General features: G+C 39.3%; 1 protein-coding gene across 8 annotated transcripts in view; it reads left to right on the plus strand.

The window, feature by feature from the left end:
* Positions 1-17,277, plus strand: part of ZFAND6 (zinc finger AN1-type containing 6) — a 38,249-nt gene extending 20,972 nt beyond the window's left edge. For all 8 annotated transcript variants that reach the window (XM_074838065.1, XM_074838063.1, XM_074838068.1 and 5 more), the window contains 5 exons: positions 4,775-4,944; positions 6,172-6,283; positions 8,457-8,557; positions 15,605-15,718; positions 16,320-17,277. In XM_074838065.1, the coding sequence (XP_074694166.1) occupies positions 4,794-4,944; positions 6,172-6,283; positions 8,457-8,557; positions 15,605-15,718; positions 16,320-16,468 (627 nt within the window). In that variant the 5' untranslated portion in view covers positions 4,775-4,793 and the 3' untranslated portion in view covers positions 16,469-17,277. The remainder of the gene's footprint in view (positions 1-4,774; positions 4,945-6,171; positions 6,284-8,456; positions 8,558-15,604; positions 15,719-16,319) is intronic.
* The last annotated feature ends 2,101 nt before the right edge of the window (positions 17,278-19,378 follow it).

Below are 19,378 nucleotides of genomic sequence, written 5' to 3' on the forward strand. Positions count from 1 at the left end.
CCTGATGTCCAAAAGACTTACCCTGCTTTAGTGTTTCTACAGCTTCAGATCTCTACATCTTATAATCAGGAATGTCTTTTGTATGATTTATTGTGGCTTTTGCTTGGTACAGAGAATAATTTACTCTCTGAGGATGTGCACGGGTGAGGGGGGAATGGTGGGACCTGTAGCAGCAGCACTAAGCAGGCCTTACAGATGCATGAAGCTGTCTGTGTATGACAGGAGTAACAGGACTGGGTAGACTTTAAGCACGAAATTTGTAGGAAAAGGAGTTAGCCTGCAGAGCTGTGTGCTACCATGCTTCTAGTGGCAATAAATATTTTTGAGAAGAAAATTATCAGAGGTAATTTGGGCTTAATTTTAGCAGTTTTTAGCTAATACAGAGAGAGGCCGTTTATTCCATAATCTTCAATGAAGTGCATGTTCTGGGGTTGTGGTGGGGGGAGGCTGTTTAAGTCCCTTAGAGTATGCTTCTTTCTCATTAGTGCTCGTACAACTGGTTATACAACTATACTGTAAAGCAAAGCAGGAAACATGCTTAAAATATTGTAAGGAGTTTGGTTGTGTTTTTTTTCTGTAAGATGAATCAATTACACATTCAGAGTAACAGAATGACCCTATGAATGTTGTGCAAGCACAGCTTGCGGGGAACAGGCAGAGCCCAGAAGTATTTGTAGCAGCTTTACAAGCTCCACATTTTTTTTGTGACACCTCAAACCGAGTGGAACATACATGTAGCCGTGTTGATCCCAAGACCTTGCTGTTACTTCAGCTATGAAGTTGCTTCAAGTTTTGTACTGAAGCCAAGTGACCAGTTTTAAAACTATGGATAGGGTATGCGCTTGGGATATGTTTTACAGTAGACTTGATGCTCAGCAAGGGCTAGCTGCCCCTAAAAAGGGTTGTCCTATTTTTAACCTTGTCACTTCCTTTGCACTGTATGTCAGTTCTCTAGAGTTGATTGTCTGTCAGATCAGCAAGCTCTCCAGTCCACCAGAATAAATATTCCCATTTTTTCCATCAGATGGATGAACTGATCTGACTCAAGGAAGGGGCAGGGGCGTGCAGCAGTGGCTGGGGCTGTGGGAGCAGGCTCACCCCTTTCACAGCACTTCCAAGGCTGCAGTTTAGTGACAGCCCCACCATTACTGGTTATGTGATTGGTTGGGCTCAGCGATACTATGGATCTTCCTCCATGAGGAATTATGGACAGTTTTGAAACAAAAATCATCTGAAGCTGAGCCAAGAACTGCGGTGAGGAGAGGTCTTCCCTCCCCCCAAAACATCTGTTCAATGATCTCTTGCTGTTCATGCTTGCTGAGATGGGGACAGAGCATGGCTGCTCTGCTTGCGGTTGTTTGACTCCTGCCCGAGCGGTGAGGAAGAAAAGTCCCAGAGGCACAGTGCTGTGTCATCTTGGCCTTTACCCTCACGCAGCAGTGGATGTGTGCAGGAGAGGCATGTCTGAAGTGCAGTGGCAGGAACTGCCAGCACTTGGATCTCTGCTCCCTTAGATTTTCAATGCCTGGTTTTGGCTAGTGGTTCTCCTAATGCCTTGAGCCTGCTCTGCCACTGAAACAAGTGGTTCCACACGTGTCCTCAGCTAGACACTCTTTCATGCCCAAACAGCACGTGACAAACACAAGCTCGGAAACCAGTCTATGTTAAAACTAATTGGCAAAAGATGGGGTGGTTGGCTTTCTGAGTTTGATCACTTCTTTTGATTGATTTTGGTGCATGTGAGCACTGAGAGGGAGGAAACAGCATGGGAGAGGGAGTGGGGAGCAAAAGCTTATACTGGTTTAGCATCCTGTGGCTTTAGGGTTCAGATAGATCAGTTCAACCATCTCAGCAGCTTACAGGCTGCTAAAATGTGTGTTGTCCCTCCTGGTCACATGTCATCCCTCACATCAGTTCCAGAGTGTTTTCCCCTGTGTGTTGTGCTTTTTTCTCTTTGTGTTTTTTTGTGTGTGAACTGATTGAGCTCACTGAACTGTCAGAAAACTTTCTATGGTGTGATGGCCCTTTTCTCCTGGTGGGATTTTTTTGGTGGCTCAGGGAACTAACTGGGTGGGTGAGGGTCCAGCTGAGCACTGGAGCTGGTGCGGGGGATTGTATGTGATTGCCGCCTCCTGAATGCAGCAAGCTATTGTACTGGTTCAACTTCTTTCTCATTTGACTTCATAGCATTGCATCAGTTTGATCCTATCTCTTCTCCATTTTATTCCCCAAATACTAGCAACCGATGAAGGATCTTCCGCTTCCTGTGGCTTTTATTAAAACTCTTCAGAAGAATCCCTGGCACTTCCCCTTGGAGATTTAAGTGTTCTGGAGCCTCATGCCAGTGGCTTGTGCCTTGGCTGGTGGCAGGATCCACTGGTTAATGAACTTGGAAACTGGCTTAGCTGGAACTCAGTCCAGCTTTTCTTGTTTTTCTTCTGGGCATCTTTGTACACCTTTCACAATTTGTTTATTGAATTGGAGCAGACTCTTTTTTTTTACGTCCATGTTAGAATTTGTTTGTGATTGCATTAGCACCTGGTCCCTTCAGCAACGGTTGTTTTTGGGAATGAGAAAATTAGCAATAACTGGTGCTGTTAGAGTTCCTGTGTGCTGCTAGAAGCTAATTATTGAACAGAAAAGCAATCACAGTGAATTTTGAAAGTTAGTGTGGTAGGGTTTTAATGTGCTGCTGTTTAAAATTAAAAGGATTAATACTTGTATTGTGACATTGAATCTCTATTAGCCCTTGAAATATCCTGTCCAAAGTGGGGGGAGGGGGGGGGGGGGTAATTAGTCTTTCAGTCTTAAACATTCCATGCCAAGAGTTACTTGCATAATGTTTCACCTTTAAATTGGTTTGATTTACCAAAGCACAGAAAACTCCTGAAATGGCTTTGCTGAATGTTGGGCCCAGCATAAGAATTGAATTCCCACATGCGCTACTTGCAGTTTCATTCTAAAGGGTTGTGTGGAGAAAGGCAGGAATGAAAGTGCTCTTTCAGCTACAAGTACAGTACTTCAGCAAAATCAAATTTAGCTGTCGTTTGAGGTCAATGGGGGCTTTGTACATTGAAAGCAAATGCTTCTATATTGGGGTGGGGGAGTGCAGACAAACAGCTGAAATAAGCTTAATTGCAGGTTGAAGCTGAATAAGATACTATCAGAGATAATTTTTTTTATTTCCTGCCTGTGCATCTTCCTTGTCTTATATCTTGAATACTTTCTCATCCTTAGAGTAGGGTACCTTATTGCTATGAACAGAAGACATGACTGTCGTTTCTGTGTTGCTGCTAGTTTTGCAACCGAGAAGTTTGCTTTTGAGGTATCAATTTCATATGCTTTGGGGAAATAAAAACAAAATGCAATGGATGTGGGTGTGAGAGAAGATAAGGGTATTTGTCCAAAAACAAAATAATGGGAAACTTATTTGTATTTGGCTTCAAATACATCTTATGTAAAAGGAAATCTTTTTACCCTGCTGTACTTCTTACTGTGGTTTTAATCTAGTTTTATAACTTGGCAATTGGTGAAGTATTCAAATATCTTGAAAGTCCTTCCCCTCTGGATTTTCTTTGCTTTGCTTTTGAAATATATACTGATGTTACTTGCAAGATTTATTTTTTTTTAATTTAGTAATATTGCTTATCTTTGATTTGACTTGCAAGAAATAAAATTATCCATGCTTCAGCCTAATTTTTAATCAGGAAGTATAAAATGGTAGACCTGAGTTGATCTTAAATAATTGATGCCTTGAGATACTTAGTTTCTTAATGAGAAGGGTGTTTTTTTTTTTTTCTTTCAAAGCTGATACAAAAAAGGGCAAGAATATATTTATGGAGGGGGGCAAAAAATGGAAAATTAATATTATCTCACTGAGTGACAGATGTCAACTGATTTACAAGTTAGACCATTTGAGAATAGTTAAGAGGCTCAGAACACTGTTGAAAATGGTAATTTGTTGTCATTTTCTTGTAGTAAGAAGGTTTACAGATCTTTACAAGCCAGGGCAAAAAAATGCAAATTGTACAATGTTTATGGAAACTAAACCTAAGGATGTTATATGAGTTGCCTTGATTTTTATGTCTTATTTCTCATTTTTAGTACACTTTCACACAAAATTGATATATAGGAGGTATGTGTCCCTAGTCTTTTTGACTGAAAGGGTGATTTTCTTTTTGCATGAGAAAAAATCCTTTTTGACTGAAAGGGTGATTTTTCTTTTTGCATGTGAAAAAATCGTAATACGGGTTTTGTGGTAAGTAGTTGTGTTGTCCTTCACTAATGATGCAGTGACTAAACAGTAACTTGTGAATTCATGTGACTATTGTTAATTATAATTATTATGTAGTAAGTAAGCATGTGTTACCATGTTTGTCTTTCATTTTATAGTTCTCATTCACAGTGTCAGGTGTTCAAGTTTCAAGAAGAGTTCAGCATAGGTGTCCCCCTCCCGTACCTCCCCTAAACTTACTGCTAGAAGTAATACTTCCAGTATTTTCTAAAACGACTTTTCTTTGTGGGCTATATATTGACCATAAAATGGTGGGGCTGGGGGGGGTTGTATGTATGGGTCATGCAAAGCATACATATGACACTATTTGTGTTATTGGGCAGACTTTATAAATATTTTAGGAAACAGCACTGAGTTACATGCAGGATGTCTTTTCTAGAAGATCTTTGGGCTATAGGAGAGTCCAGATTTTCAAATATCAACTGTAAAAGAATGGTTTTCTCAGGCCTCTAAATACTGAGTTGTATGTATCAATTCCAGGTTTGTAGAAGAAGGGAAGATGGCTCAAGAAACTAACCGTAGCCAAGTGCCTATGCTTTGTTCCACTGGTTGCGGATTTTATGGGAATCCTCGTACAAATGGCATGTGTTCAGTGTGCTACAAAGAACATCTTCAAAGGCAGAACAGTAATGGTAGAATTAGCCCTCCTGGTAAGTCATGCTAACATGTCTGTTTGAACAACTCAAAATGACACAGTAGACAGCAGCTTGCTTCCTGATCATGTCCAAATACCAGAAGTATAGGAGCATTAGTGCAAACCATTTTATTCAAGTATTTTACCTTACGGAATGAGCTTGGATGAAATGCTTAATATAATCGTGCTATGATTAATCTGCTCAGAAGTAGACTCTTGCTAATACCTTTTGTATTAATCTGAGTGTTTCCAATTTGAAGATATAGAAATGCAGAAAAAAGTACTATACCAACATACTATTCCTGAAATTACTGCCTGTAGAGATAACATTTAGCTTGGGGAATGTTTGTGAAAAGCGTTTAAAATACAGGTATTTAATTCTGCAGCCTGATGCTGAAGGATTAACCTGTAGACACTTTTTCAGAATAGTTTCTCCTAACTTCAGATAGACGCTGTTATTCTTCTGGCCCAGTGCCCCATGTACTAGGGTCTTTCCTACAAAGCAGATTTCCCACTGGAATAAGTGCTATCTTCCTACATTCACTCTAGAAAAAGCTAGAGGGCTCTTCCCCCGTTAAATTAACGGTAGTGCCCTCAAAAAGAGGAAACCTTTCTCTGTTCTGTTCACCCGAATGTTTTCAACTTCAGCATGTTCTTCTGGGGGAAGGAGGGTTAGGGAGTGCTTCCCTGGGTCTTCCAAAATGTCTCTTCTGGCTTGGCTGAACACTGACAGCAAGGAATCTCATGGCACGCTCTTGAAGAGGAGTTTCCCTCCCTTACTTAATACTAACTTGACTTTTAAAATTGAAGCAATAGCCTCCATTGAAACCTGGGGATCTATGTTCTACATTTCAAAATGGATCTTGGCATTAGGATGCTGCACCACTGTTTCTGACGGATCCATCTTGGTTTGTTAAACAAAAAACAAGTTCATCATGTCAGAATACTGCAGTTTATGCTGAGAAAGCTGTTTGTAGATGCTTTAATTAGCAGAAAATACTATTCTAAAGCTCCAGCTTCAAAATCTTATGCTGTGTAACTTCTGGGGGCCTGGGGCTGGAACAGGATCAAAATATGGCCAAACATAATTACTTTTTGTAAAATTATGTTTCATTATGATATAGGCTGAGATTCAATTACTTTCCTGGCTGGTGTCATGGGAGTCAAAGAATAATTGCATTGTATAACTTTTGTAATCCCAGGAAGTAGTGTAACACATTTTACATTAGTGTCTTCCTTCCAGCAACTTCTGTCAGTAGTATAACTGAGTCCTTACCGGTTCAGTGCACAGAAGGCAGCACCCAGGAAACTCAGTCAACTTTAGATTCTACATCGACTCCATCTATGCAGCCAAGGTAAACTGTTTCTGTTTTTCTGTGTTTTTACACAAAAATCTCTATCAAGATGGTTAAATTAAATGTACTGATACTGCATAATTAAATGCTAGGACCTGGATTAGGAAAATGTGTAAAATGTAACTGCTAACTTTAAAGCATGGGATCTCACAGTAAATAGTGGCTGATCTGTTAGCTACATCTTGCATTCAAATGCAAATTCGTCTTTAGAATTTAGCCTCAAATAGGAACATTGCCAGCTTCATGCTGTTCTGCAGAGATTTGTCTGGCTACTCTTCTGACTCCACAACGTGCTGTTGGTTGTACATTTACCAAAGGAGAGCTCTTTCCATCTTAGAAATTTGAGGATTTTGTAAAATGGTAGAAAGCTGCTTACTACTCTCATAAATAAATGTATGATAATGTGTGAACTAGTTGCTTTGCAAAAAGTGGGGCATACTAAAGAGGGGAAATATATCTGAATCTTAGTACAAGTTGTGCTACTGAACTGATTTCTTATTAAGCAAGTAATTTCCAACTGGATTATTCAAGGAGACATAAAGTCCTCTTGTAAATCACTCAGACTTACTAAGTGCTCTCCATTTGTAAAAGCTAAATATTTGTTTATATTTAGTAGCTGCATTTCAGTTTAGAGTGACACAACCAACAGTGACTTAAGTGCTTTGGAAATTTTTTGAGTGAAAAATGTTAGTGTGTTATACTATAAACTAACTTGCAGTAATATTAATTCCAACTTTCCTTTAAAAATCAGAATGTAGTAAAACACAGGCCAAGGGTGATTTCATCAGTTATTGTTGGCTGATTCTGTTCAGACTGTTTTCTGCTCCTTAGCTTTTTATAGGAGGTGTTATCTCATGCTTGGATCGTACATATGAACTGAGAGCTAGGTGCCATGCTTGATGCTACATTTGGTCTTTCCATTTTGGGATTTCTAATTGGGGTAGAAAATAGCTATCTTACCCTGATACAACTCTTCTGGTATGTGTGGGTTTTTTTTTTTTTTAAAAATAAGAAATTACTCATCCAGGCCAATGCACAGAGGTGAACCAATTGCAGTGTCTTGGGTTTGTTGTCTCTCACAACCTTTATAATACCATGAAAGAGAAAGAAGAGTGTTTCTTTGATCACTAGCTTGATTACTGGTTACAGGAGAAATGAGTGGATGGTTACTGTTAGACTTGCACTTCAAAAAATCAATGTCACTTGTTCTTTTTTCCAAAATAAAAGCAGGGATTCAACTTCAGACTCTGGTAATACCTCAGAGTTATGATACTCCAAGGAAATGTCTAGTAAATTGACAGTGCCCTTTTGCAGGTGATCTAACCTGCAGTTCAAGACCTACATGCAATTCTTGGCAATTAAAATTGCAACTCCAGTGCCCTGGTTGTGTCATGGATTACTGGTAGGGCTTTGATGGTTCATGGACTGCTGGATAATCCAATTTCTTGGATTTAGAGTGAATCCCTAAGTGGAAAGGGAGAACCAAATTGGGCAAATAGGGTAGTGCTACCTTTCCCTTGGGACTTCAAGCTCTGTCTTGTTCCGTAGTGTTGCTGCTGGATGAGCAGTTTGGCTGAGAGTGACTGGTAGTATTGAATCTCTCTCCCATAACTGTCCAAGGTATTACTCTCTGAGTTTTCAGTCATACTGTGATTTTTAGCAGTGTGCTGACAGGGTTGGGAAGTTTGGTCAGCACCGCTTTACACTGCAAATATTTAAGGGGTTCTGTGTACAGCTGCAGATGCCTTATTTCTGGCAACGCTGATGTGCTGCAATTTTCTTGTTCATATCACTGGAACACCAGAAGTAGCTCCTCTACAATTATCTTGCTGACTTATGTTATAAAAGTCCTTGCATATTGGATGTTGCATTGTTGCTTCTGTGTGGAAGGATGGTATGTCAAACTACCCCAAAATATTTTTTCCCTTTTTATAGTTGAACTGGTTTATTGCATTTGCTATGAATGCAAAAATGTTTAACTTTTTCATCAATTCAGGTTTTCTAGTATTCTTGGATACTGTGGCATTTTTAAATGGGTACAGAAACAACTTCAGAGTGAAAAGTTCTAGCATGCTCTTTCATCAAGACATACTCTGATGTATTTCTTTCAGGAATGCTCTATAGAACATGAACATGCCTCATAAAAATCATAACTTTTTTTTTTGCCCCCCAGCCCTGTGTCAAGTCAGTCACTTTTAACAGAATCTGTAGCATCATCCCAACCGGATAGTACGGCTGTGGACAAAACAGTACCTGAGACAGAAGATTTGCAAGGTTGGTGCCTAGTTTTCAGACAGAACTTTTGAATAATGTTTTTAAAACTTTCAGTGTTCTTAATATACTCCTGTTGAAGAGATGGCTTGTTCTCAAACCCAAATATTCTGTGAAATCAGAAGACAAAATAAGGATAAACTTTCTTTTAAGAAAAGGCAAGTCTTAAAGGGAAAACTTTTACGTTTAACTGATGATTTCAGTATCTCCCGTAACGTGTGTTAATTGGGGTTGGAAATGCACATCATAAATCAAATCTACTGTTGTGTCCTTACACCACAGCTATTACATGTGAGTAGTTTTGAGTATCTGTTACTTCTCAGAATAGTCATTTGCAGCAAATATCACAGTTTATGAGTGTGTTTGTGATGAAGGGTGTTATGACATAGCTATTATAAGAACAGTGTTATATCTTGTATAAACATGAAACACCTCTGAAAGAACCTTTCACCTATGAACTGTAGTGGTGTAATATTTTTATTCACTGAAATTCACTTTATCAAATATAAAATTACCAAACCACAAACTCTAGTTGCTTGGAGGAAAATGGCTGAGTGGGTGATTTAACTATACTGGCCTAAAATCCTTATTGCTGGTACAATGTAAAGCTTTTTTATCTTTGATTTTTTTTTTCTTTTTATGTGCAGGCTTGTAGAACTTAAAACTAAAGAATTTTTAATAGTATTTCTTAGGAAAATGCAAAAATGCCAGATAGGATACAAAATTTGCTCAGACTTGTAATCCATAGACATTATAAAAGGTATTTAAAGGTAAGTCAGTAAATATTCTGCCTTTACTTCTGCTGACACAGCTAAGGCTGTAGTGGGTAGAGTTATGTTTCTGTAGACTAGTCTAAACATAGGAGTTTGGGTTTCCCACAGATGCAACACGTAATTCCACTTAAACATGCTAAATATAAGTTATTTCATTGTACATCTGGTATCAAAGTTCTGCTTTTCAGATACTTTTCTAAACCTGGGCTCTCCCTTTTTATAGGGTGGAGTAGAAGAGTCATTATTCAGCTGATGTGCTGAGCAAGGCCATCTCAGTCACACAAACAGTAGCTGTAAAACTCGGAGAAGAGGTTTTAATGCTAATGCCAATTTGTATTAGCTTTTGACATGTCAATTATTAGAAACATGTTTACTCTTAAAAAGATATGTTCTAGACTTATGTTCTAATACCTGCTGTTTAGTTTGTTTTCTGGCGCTGAGAGGTCTTGTTGCCTCAGTTTTGACAATGCGCATAAGGCATGGTTTTAATACTGATCAGTGATGTCTGGCCTCATTGGGCAGAAGAGGAAGTGTTGAAAAGGCTTATGCTTGTTAAGTTCTGTATATTTGCACAGCAGAGGTAGGCTTGCAAGCTAGATTTTTTAGTTGATACACCTCTGAGTAATACAGATATGGCTCTACTTTCACCCCTGTTGTGCAGTATGGGGAACCTGGGACGTGCTGCATGCCAGCTGTAACCCAGCTCCCATGCAGGTACATCCCTTCCCTCAGAAGTAGAACATGTCAGGCACATGAATATTGCACTGCAGTTTTATGCTGATAGGGATGTGGTATGTATCAGAGAATATAAAGGCAGCTTCTGTAAATTGATCTTCCCACTAGCCTGTCTTTTTTTCGTCTTCCTGTTAGTCTCGTGATTCTTCGTCTTCAATCCAGTGCCTGAATTAGTCTCTCTGTTTACATACGTATCTTACTCACTTGGTTTAGCTGTAAGTTGAAACTCTAGGTTTGCAGCATCTACTGTCTTTTCACTGGGAGGTGGGTGGAGTGCTTTATTATTTTAAAATAATCTTTGATGCTTGTACTGTGAGGTGACTTGGGCCTGTGAAAAGACTTTTCCCAGCAAGTTTTCAGAGGAATGTCTCTCTTACCCATTTGGATAAACTCATGCTCCTTCTCATTCTCCACCTCTAAAGCTAATTCTCCCTATGAGAAGATAAGAAAGGTTTCTCAGCTAGAAGCTTAGATTTCAGGGGCATACGTGCATTTTACAGTATGTATTTCAACCTGTATCAAGTGTTCATAGTACTCAGCTGTGTCGTGTCCTTCTTTGTACCGTAGTGATTTCTAAACTAAGAACACCACCACCATGTAATTGCAGTTCTAAATTACAATCCCTATTTATAACTCACTGTGGCAGGGTCAGCCTTGTTTCCTGGAGAGTTGCTTCTGTGTTGTACTTTAACTGAAAATGATAGGAAACGTAGTGTTTCCAGTTTTAAAGTATTTTGCTTTGAAAGTGTAAGTTTGGAAAGAAAGCAGCTTACAAATGGATGCTAAGTGGATTTCACTGAATTGTTGTCACAACTGTGCATCCTAAAGTTTCTTTTTCTCCCCCCATCATTCAGAATTTAAATTTTAGGCTGCTGTCAAGAACGTTAAAGAAATGTGTGTATCAAAGTGTTTTTCTTTAAATGCTACAAAGCCAGACAAGACTAAATAAAAGTCACAGAAAAGTAGTACTTGGTCCCAGACTGAAGAGCTTATAATGCTACTTCTGTTGATGTAGGGGAGGAAAAAAAAGAAACTATGTCTGCTTTGATCATTTGTTCAGTATTTGATAAAAATTTTGCTTCATTGCAATGTCTGTTCTGGCACAAATTGTTCTATGCTACTTGTATAATAAGTTAGTCTGTTGTATTTAGTTGAGGTCCACTTGCCATTTAACAAAATTTACCAGGCTACAATAACAATGACTGAAAGATTGACTGAATAGTTAAGTTTTCTTAGATTACTATTATTATTTTTTTAAAGCAGACAGATGAATGGGACTTGAGCTCAGTACACACAGTCCTTGCTGTTTGCAGACAAGCTAAAACTACAAAGGGATAAAAATCCCAAAGAGCAGTTCAGATTTCTTTGTCTTCATTGGATTTATGCATTACAAAATAATAGAGGAAAACTACAGAATATGTTAATATGCCTAGATTTTACATTTAGTGATTGTGTGATAATGCTTGTAGCTATGGAAAACTGCAAAAAGCCCAGATGCTAGATAGGGGCTAATAGAATATTTTTTTTTTCACTTTAATGTTCTTAAATATCATGAACATACCGTTAAAGATGACCTAAAATGAATCTCATTAAGGTACAATCCAGCTTTTCTAGCAGCTTTCTTCTATTCTGAGCAACTCTCCAACTCATTTTAGATTCCCTCATGGGCTGTTGTACCTTTTGCTCAACATTACAGCCCTGTTTGGATTAGCCAGTCAGGATTCCTTATTTGATAGCCAGGAGATTAACAGGGCTGCCTCCTGGCAAGCCTGCAAGCGGGTAAAGAGGCGCTTCACTTTTCTAGGAGTAATGAGTTTAAAACCATCCGGATTTGTGCTTTATATTTCAGGGAGGTTTTTAAAGGTAAATGAAACTTGTCGTGGAAGGCAGGAGCACTTCACCACATAGTTTATGGAGCTCTTACAACTCAAGAATGTAGAACTAAAAGTATAAACCGTCTTCAGGGGTGGGCTCTCGGCTTCTTTGAGGCTGAAAACTTCTGAGAGCCAAAACAGCCACTCTGATTTTTTTTTTTTTTTTAAACTCATTGTGAATTGGAGAGTTCCATGTATTAGCATTGCAAAATGTGATCAGTTGTGTAATATGGTGTGGTTACTATTGTGAAAAATCAAAATAAAAACTTAAGATTTGAATAACTAGCTAAAAAGTACATGACACTTCTTCTGAACGCAGTCACCTGGTTTGCACTCACCTAGGTTTTCAGTGAGGTAAAACATTTTAATTCAGTCATCGTTGACTAAGTTTAAAAAACTTATTATTAAAACAAGTACTTTGCTACAGAATCTTACGTGGCGATAACCTGGTCCTAAGGTGAATGCTGTTGAACTAATGGCATCAAATTCAGTGGACCTTATCAGGGCTAGCTCAGTAGAGAGTACTGGAAAGGAATTGATGGATACTTTGCATTTTTGTGACAGTACCAGGGGCTTGGACGTAGAGTATGATTATGATATAAGTGTAGAAAATAATGTCCTGATTTACTGGATTAATGTATCAGGGAGAGGAAACATTCGTAAGAAAGATTTAAATCTAAATTCTGTAGGTAAGTTTGCTCTTATTTAAAATTTGCCTCTTCCAAACTCTGAAACAGTGTTTCAGAGGCTGATTATTACTTCAGTTTAGTGTTAAAATGTTAGGAAGTAGTGATCTTCTGTTTAGGATTTACTTCGCATTCAATTTCTCTGGAGGAGTGGGTATTCTTTTCCCTAGGTCTGGTCAGATACGCTTAAGAGGTAAATGCATCTGTTCATACTCTTTCTGTGGGAATGAAGAATGTTTTTCTTTGAGAAGCTTTGCCTAGTAATGTAGGGTTGACAAACATAAATCCAGAGTAGGGAGAGAGGAGAGCAGATGAGGTGTCAGGAGTCTTGCAGCAAATGCATGGAGCTCAGTGGTGTGCCTGCAGGGATTCAAGGACTGGACTGTGCTTTGTCTTGCGGGTCATGGTGGGTCAGAGTACACTGAAGTTCAAGCAGGGTTGACACAAGCAAAGCCGCAGCAAAAGCTTCTGCCTTTAGGAGGAAATCCAGGCTCTGCTTGTTTTGATCAGCTGAGAACATGCTCTGTGAAACAGGGAACTTCTAGCAGCCAGCCCAACTTGTCAGCTCCAGAAAAATGAGTGTGTTCATGCTTTATTACTTTTTGGTTAGTTGGCAGCTTGTACTGGTGCTGCAAGTGCTTCTGTTCTCCAGCTAAAGGCAGAGCTGGGGCTGGGGGAAGGGAGGGAATCAGTTCAAGCAAAGCAGGCAGCAGCATCCCGGAATCCAGACAAAGTACAGCAGCTGGGAGTGGCTGCAACATGTTTCCTGTGAGCTCCAAGCTGGGTGGTATTGTCTCTTACCTGGCTTTTTTCTATTGCGATCAGCACAGCTAGTTTGTAGATGGAGCACTAAACACTGACGCTTTGTCATCTAAAGGTGTCCTAGAAGCTAGGATATTCACAATTATTATAGAGGATTTTGAGTCAAATGTCTGGCTTCTATGCAAAAGAAAATTGAGATCTAAAATTTATGGTTACTACACAGTAGATAAAGTGACTTGTGGTAGCAGTAGAAGAATCTTCCCACTCGGTTCTACAGTAAGCAGCAGCCCTTAAATATTTTTAAACCCTTTTACTGTGAGAGCCATACGCACAAAGAAATTGTAAGTATGCATGGAGAGCCTTGTTATGCAGGGAACAGTGCCAGTTTTTCCTAAATTTGGCTAATAATTATAGAGTCTTTTAGTAAAACTTACTTTGAGGTAACTGGATTTTGCTACAACAGGAAATGCAAACTTGAGAATGTTAGCTGCTAAACACTAATTCATGGCATGAAGCTTTCTTAATGAATTAATGAACACTGCAATGTCTATTCTGTGTAACACTGCAAGAGTTCATTTGAGTAAGTCGTCTTCTGATACTTATCTCACATCTTTTAATCCTTACTGCTTTTGATACTTATCTTGGCAACCTTTGGATAGTATCTGTCCACTCAGAAATGTGCCCATTAAGCCATTTAAAGCCACTGAACCTTTTTTGTGCACTATCAATTCTTATAAATTTCAGGACAAAGAAAAGCTTTGCTTATAACATAGGTGGTGTTTTTTAAAGGATTTAAGAATGTGTAACAGTCTTATCTTTTTAGCTTTGCTAGCTTGACCTTTGGAATATACTGTCCACTCAGGCAAAGTCTTTGCTGGTGGTCAGGTATTTTGCTATCCATTGATGTAGCTTGGTACAGACTACAATGTTTGGATACATTGCAAAAGTGGAACGTGCCCTTTCCTTTAAAAAAAAAAAAAAAATAATCAGAATAGCAGCACAGGAAAAAACCCCACCAGAATTGTCATGCAGAATAGCAGTCGACTGGCGTAGAACTAGCACAGAACTGCATCTGACAGTCTCCTCCTAACAGAAGTCCAGCTGCACAGAGATGCCTGCAGCTTTTTCCCTCACAAATGTCTGGGCTTGCTGTTGTATTTCCTTCTTTACAGCATTGGTTCTAGCTCTGCTTTCATTGACACTCCTCCCAGCTGGAGCTTGCTTTCCTTCTTTGCTGCAAATACTCCCAGCTTCTGTGTACCTGACTCACTGGAGACTTGTCCTGCTGTGATCTAGCAATGGCTGGTAGGCAGAGATTGGCTCTTAGCCCTTCTTGAAATGAAGTTGGGGTTTTTGGTTTCTATTTCTGTTTTGTAATGTAAGGAGTGTGCAAATACTTGAGGAAAACCAGCCAGTTTCTATTTTTACCTGGGTCAGGCAAATACTACTATCACTTGTTTATATTCTCCCACACAACCTATAACCTGTCTCTTTCAGATATGAGAGAATATTATAGTAGGTTGAGAGTTGTCTTAGCAAAAGTCTCTTTACAATGAGGTGTTTACCTGGTTCCTTCTGGGTTTCAGGATACTGTATTTCCTCCCTGTAAGTCTGTGTATCTTGAGCTAATAGTATGTCACCCCAGGTAGTGACTAGCCCCTGTGTAGGCTTTTTCTGGGTGTGCAAGAGCAGCAGCTTCACAGTGGTAGAGATTGTTCTGAAACCCTGCATTTTGTGTGACCTCAGTATTGCAGCCTTCAGCAAAAATAATGTTGATTCAGGATTTGAAAAGGAGTGTTTTACTCAACTGATCCAAATAAATACAGTGCTTCTTACAAGCAGATTTTAGGAACTGAACTTGGTAACACTGGTGTAGGGAAACGTTTGGGTGTTGGATTCTCTTCCCAAATCTAACAGCACTGAATCTTACTCCTAAGCCTAGTTTTTAATTATTCTGTCCGTTTATGGTATATTTGTATTGCGAACTTTGAGCATTCAGTGAATTCTCTCCTTAAATTTTATTGAAGGTCTAGAAGGAGGGGGTACCAGTACCACTACTGAGAGTCCATTACACTTCAGACATGGAAGCTGCAGCAAAATGGCTAACCTCAGAACCTAAATTTACAACATGGGCTTTAGTTTATTGTATGACTTAAATAGAGAAAGGGGAGAGGAACAGACATTGTTTTCCATTGTTCTTATTAACTTTTTTAATGTTAGCTTCAGTGTCAGAGAATGCAGAGCCTACACCTGAAGAACAAGACAAGTCACTTGACAAACCAAAACAGAAAAAGAATCGTTGTTTCATGTGCAGGAAGAAGGTTGGACTTACTGGTAAGAAACACTGATCTCACTTTTCTTAGACTTGTTTAGGCTTTAGGCCTTTGAAAGGTTCTCCTAAGGGGAAAATGGGGCATGGTCATCTCTAGGTTGTTGGTTTGAAATAAAACTTGGCCAAAGGTGCTTTCAGATGGCTTTTACTAGATCAAATCATTCATGTATCATTATGTTTTTCAACTTCTTGTCTTTTAAGTGAAGTTCATAATTCCAAATACTTCCCTTTGGAAGTCTGCTTAGCTGAGGAATTGGATGATAGTTTGCTGCCATTCACTAACTAGCTTTGCAGTTGTTCAGTGAAAGGGCCTAAGAAAACTTGAGTTCTGCAGGGTGAAAATCCATAAACAAAGAAAAAGAACAGGAGGTCTCTAGGAATGTGTTTGCGCTAGTGTGTCATGCGAATGGTCAAGTCAAATCTCACTGTAATCGCTTAAAAATGTATTATTTGTGATTCTTATGCTTTCTGCAGCAGAGGCTCTTTGGCTGATTGACACTGGTGACTGAGATTTATTGCTAGTGAGTGAACACATTCAGGATTTAAAACAAACCAGTGTAATTAAGAATGTTGAAATGTCTAAGCTAATATTTCTGTCCACAGGGTTTGAATGTCGGTGTGGAAACGTTTACTGTGGTATGCACCGTTATTCAGATGTACACAGTTGCTCTTACAATTACAAAGCCGATGCTGCTGAGAAAATCAGAAAAGAGAATCCTGTAGTTGTTGGGGAAAAGATCCAGAAGATCTGAACTGCTGCTTCTGCTGGAATACAAAAATCCTCTGACCATCTGCAGATTAAATTGACTTGAGCTTTTTTCCTTAGTCATCAGGAACGTAGAGCAGTGTATCTTGCCTAGACCTTTTAATCATGCATGTCATCAGATGAATAGATTCTTTTGTTTTTGTTTTTTGTTTTGAAAATGACTCTGAACATTTATTTTCATTGCAGTTTTCTGTGGCTGAAGACTTAAGTAAACTTTACAAGTATTATCCTTTTAAGATCATTTTAATTTTAGTTGAGTGCAGAGGGCTTTTATAACAAACGTGGAGAAAATATTGGAGGGCTGTGCTTTTCCAGGATAAAACATGCATGCGTTAACTTTGCAGTTTATTTTCTTGTTGTATATAGCTTTTCTCTGCAGCACAATTTCCTTTTTTTTTTTGATAATGCCTTGTATGGCACAACTAGTTATCAGTAACTGAATGTATTTTAATCATTATGGCTGCTTCTGTTTTATTTTTCCATTAACGAGAGGTTATACATGTTCGCATATTAGCTTGTTTGCACCCTCTACCTATTTATGTATGAATCATTTGTAATGAGAGTGTGTGCTGAGATTGTCTGTGTGGTTTGTTTTTTTTTTTAAAAAAAAAATTGGGTTTTGTGTTTGCGTGTGTGGGGGGAAGGCTGTATGCACTTCACTGACTGCAGGTTTCATTGGGATTACATCCATCAGTCTGTCTGTACACAAATATGAAGAATGATCTGAAGTACCTGTGCTGTATTTATGTTTATCCATGTCTTAACTTTGATTAAATAAAATTTAAAAAAATTGGAGCCCCTGTGGCTGTCACTGGCATCTGTAATTTGGATTTCTCTTTATTGTTATGGGGACCTTCCATTGGCAGTTCCTTTACTTACAGTGTGTTTTTATTCACAGAGACCGTGGACATCCCAATGCCAGCTAACTTCTGATTTACTTTTTTTAACCTTTTCACCTACAACTATCAGACTACAGTTTCCAGAAGCTTTCTACCTTGTGCGGTGATACATTCTGCCCAGGGAATTTTCTGTGCTTCCTGTGCAGTGTGTTGCTTGTGCAGGAGTTGGGGTCATTTGTGACAACGTACTTAAGCTGGGGGCAGACCTACAGGTAAAAGGGATGTGGCTGGCAACCAGGCTGTGGATCCATGCGTGGGATTCTGGTTCTAGGAAATACAGCTGTGGGGTGTTTGATCCACTACCTGACAGACACCACTGCACAGACTTCCTGAAGTTAGATGAGAGAATGGTTCTTGAGTTTCTCCAGGGAGATGTCCTTACTTCTGAGGTTTGAAATCCATAGACTTTGACGTTGAGCACTGCCACAGCCACCCTCCATGGGGTCCTTAATGGATCTACACACTTGTAAGTGATCCCTGTTTGGAGGTAGGAGGAATTGTTCTTTTATTGTGAGGGTGCTCAGTAAGTTTTTTTTAATTAAGACTGCGTGTCTCGTCAGATCAGAGTCTGCCTCAACCATTCAACTACCCTGGACTTCTACATAACTTAAAGGTTGAGTGGTTTATGTAGTGCCATGGTAACTTCAGCCAGTGCTGCTTATCGCCAGAGTTAACAGTACACTAAAGTAGAACTAATTCCTCTCCAGATGGTACTGATCTGCAGTTGAAATTTCACTTGGTGACTTGCTGCTGCTTCGAAGCATTTGTGAAATAAGTGAGATTGCATGGCTTTATTTAAAACGTTAAGTTTTTAATCAAAGCTGGCTACATCCTTTAAAATTCAGAATGCTCTTTAAAAGCTATGGCTGGCAATTAGTAGATAAAGCACTACATTTAGCATATAAACACTACGCAGCAGAAGGGAGCTTTCTCTATCAGATAGCTGTGGAAAGTAATCTGCAAGACCCAATAATAAATGAAGTATCTTGTGCTTGCGAAAATGGCTTAACCACAATCTATGAAGCACATGGTTTTTATAGTAAAGGAGGGAATATTTAACTTTCCAGCAAGTTTTGGTAATGGTCTGCTTTTTTCTGGGTCAAAGATCCTGTATTTCCTCAGAGCATTTGCTAAATTTCCTCTTACGCAGCACAGAGCATGGAAGAGCAGCAGCGTCTTCTCTTTTGTGGGTGTTTCTCAGTTTGCTTTCCTCTTTGCTGCTACTTCCCTATTCTCTAACCTCTGTTTTCTCCATTTGACTCTTCCCTATTTCTGGCGTCTTGCCTTCCTAAAAGTGTTATTTTCTCTCCCCCACATGCCCTCCCCTCCAATCTGTCTCTCATCTGACAGCAATACTTCTGGGCCAAGCAGAGAGGAGACACTGTAGATTTCACAATGGGGGGACGAAAACCAATCATGTTTGTATTTTCTGGTATCTGAGGGATTGAAAGAAGAAAAGGTACAAGAAAAGCGACCGCCTTCGAATTCACATACTCCTTTTACCACCACCCGTTATGAAGCAACAGCTCTTCTGGCTCTTGATGATACAGTCGAAAACGTAACTGCGCTGAGAGGAAACCTGCCTTGTGCTGCCCTGGCAGTACCGACAGCGAGGCAGATCAGCACCGGGCAAGTCTGCTTCCACACCCATCATTTGCAGAGCAATCGAATAAACCTCCTTTGGCCTGGTTTGTGCAGGTTTCTCAGACTTAAGAGTATTGACACTTAAGAATTGCGTGTCATCTTTGTTTGCCTTGGCATTGGCTCTGTGTTATCATGGTGGTTGATCTGCTTCTCAATCTGGGGAACTAGTGAAGCTTTATATGTTGTGTCATCAGTTTGAGGTTAGCAGATGAACATTTTAATTAATACCAGCACATTCATAGCACTACAAAACACTTGAGTAAATCTGTCTTTTCAAGATGTGCAGTGTGTATTTGAAACATGCTTTCAAGATGTTTTTGTTTCATTTTTGGAATAAGCAAGTTCTACCTAAG

Source organism: Strix aluco, chromosome 12 (genome assembly GCF_031877795.1).
Source record: "Strix aluco isolate bStrAlu1 chromosome 12, bStrAlu1.hap1, whole genome shotgun sequence".
In the NCBI taxonomy this organism is placed as follows: domain Eukaryota; kingdom Metazoa; phylum Chordata; class Aves; order Strigiformes; family Strigidae; genus Strix; species Strix aluco.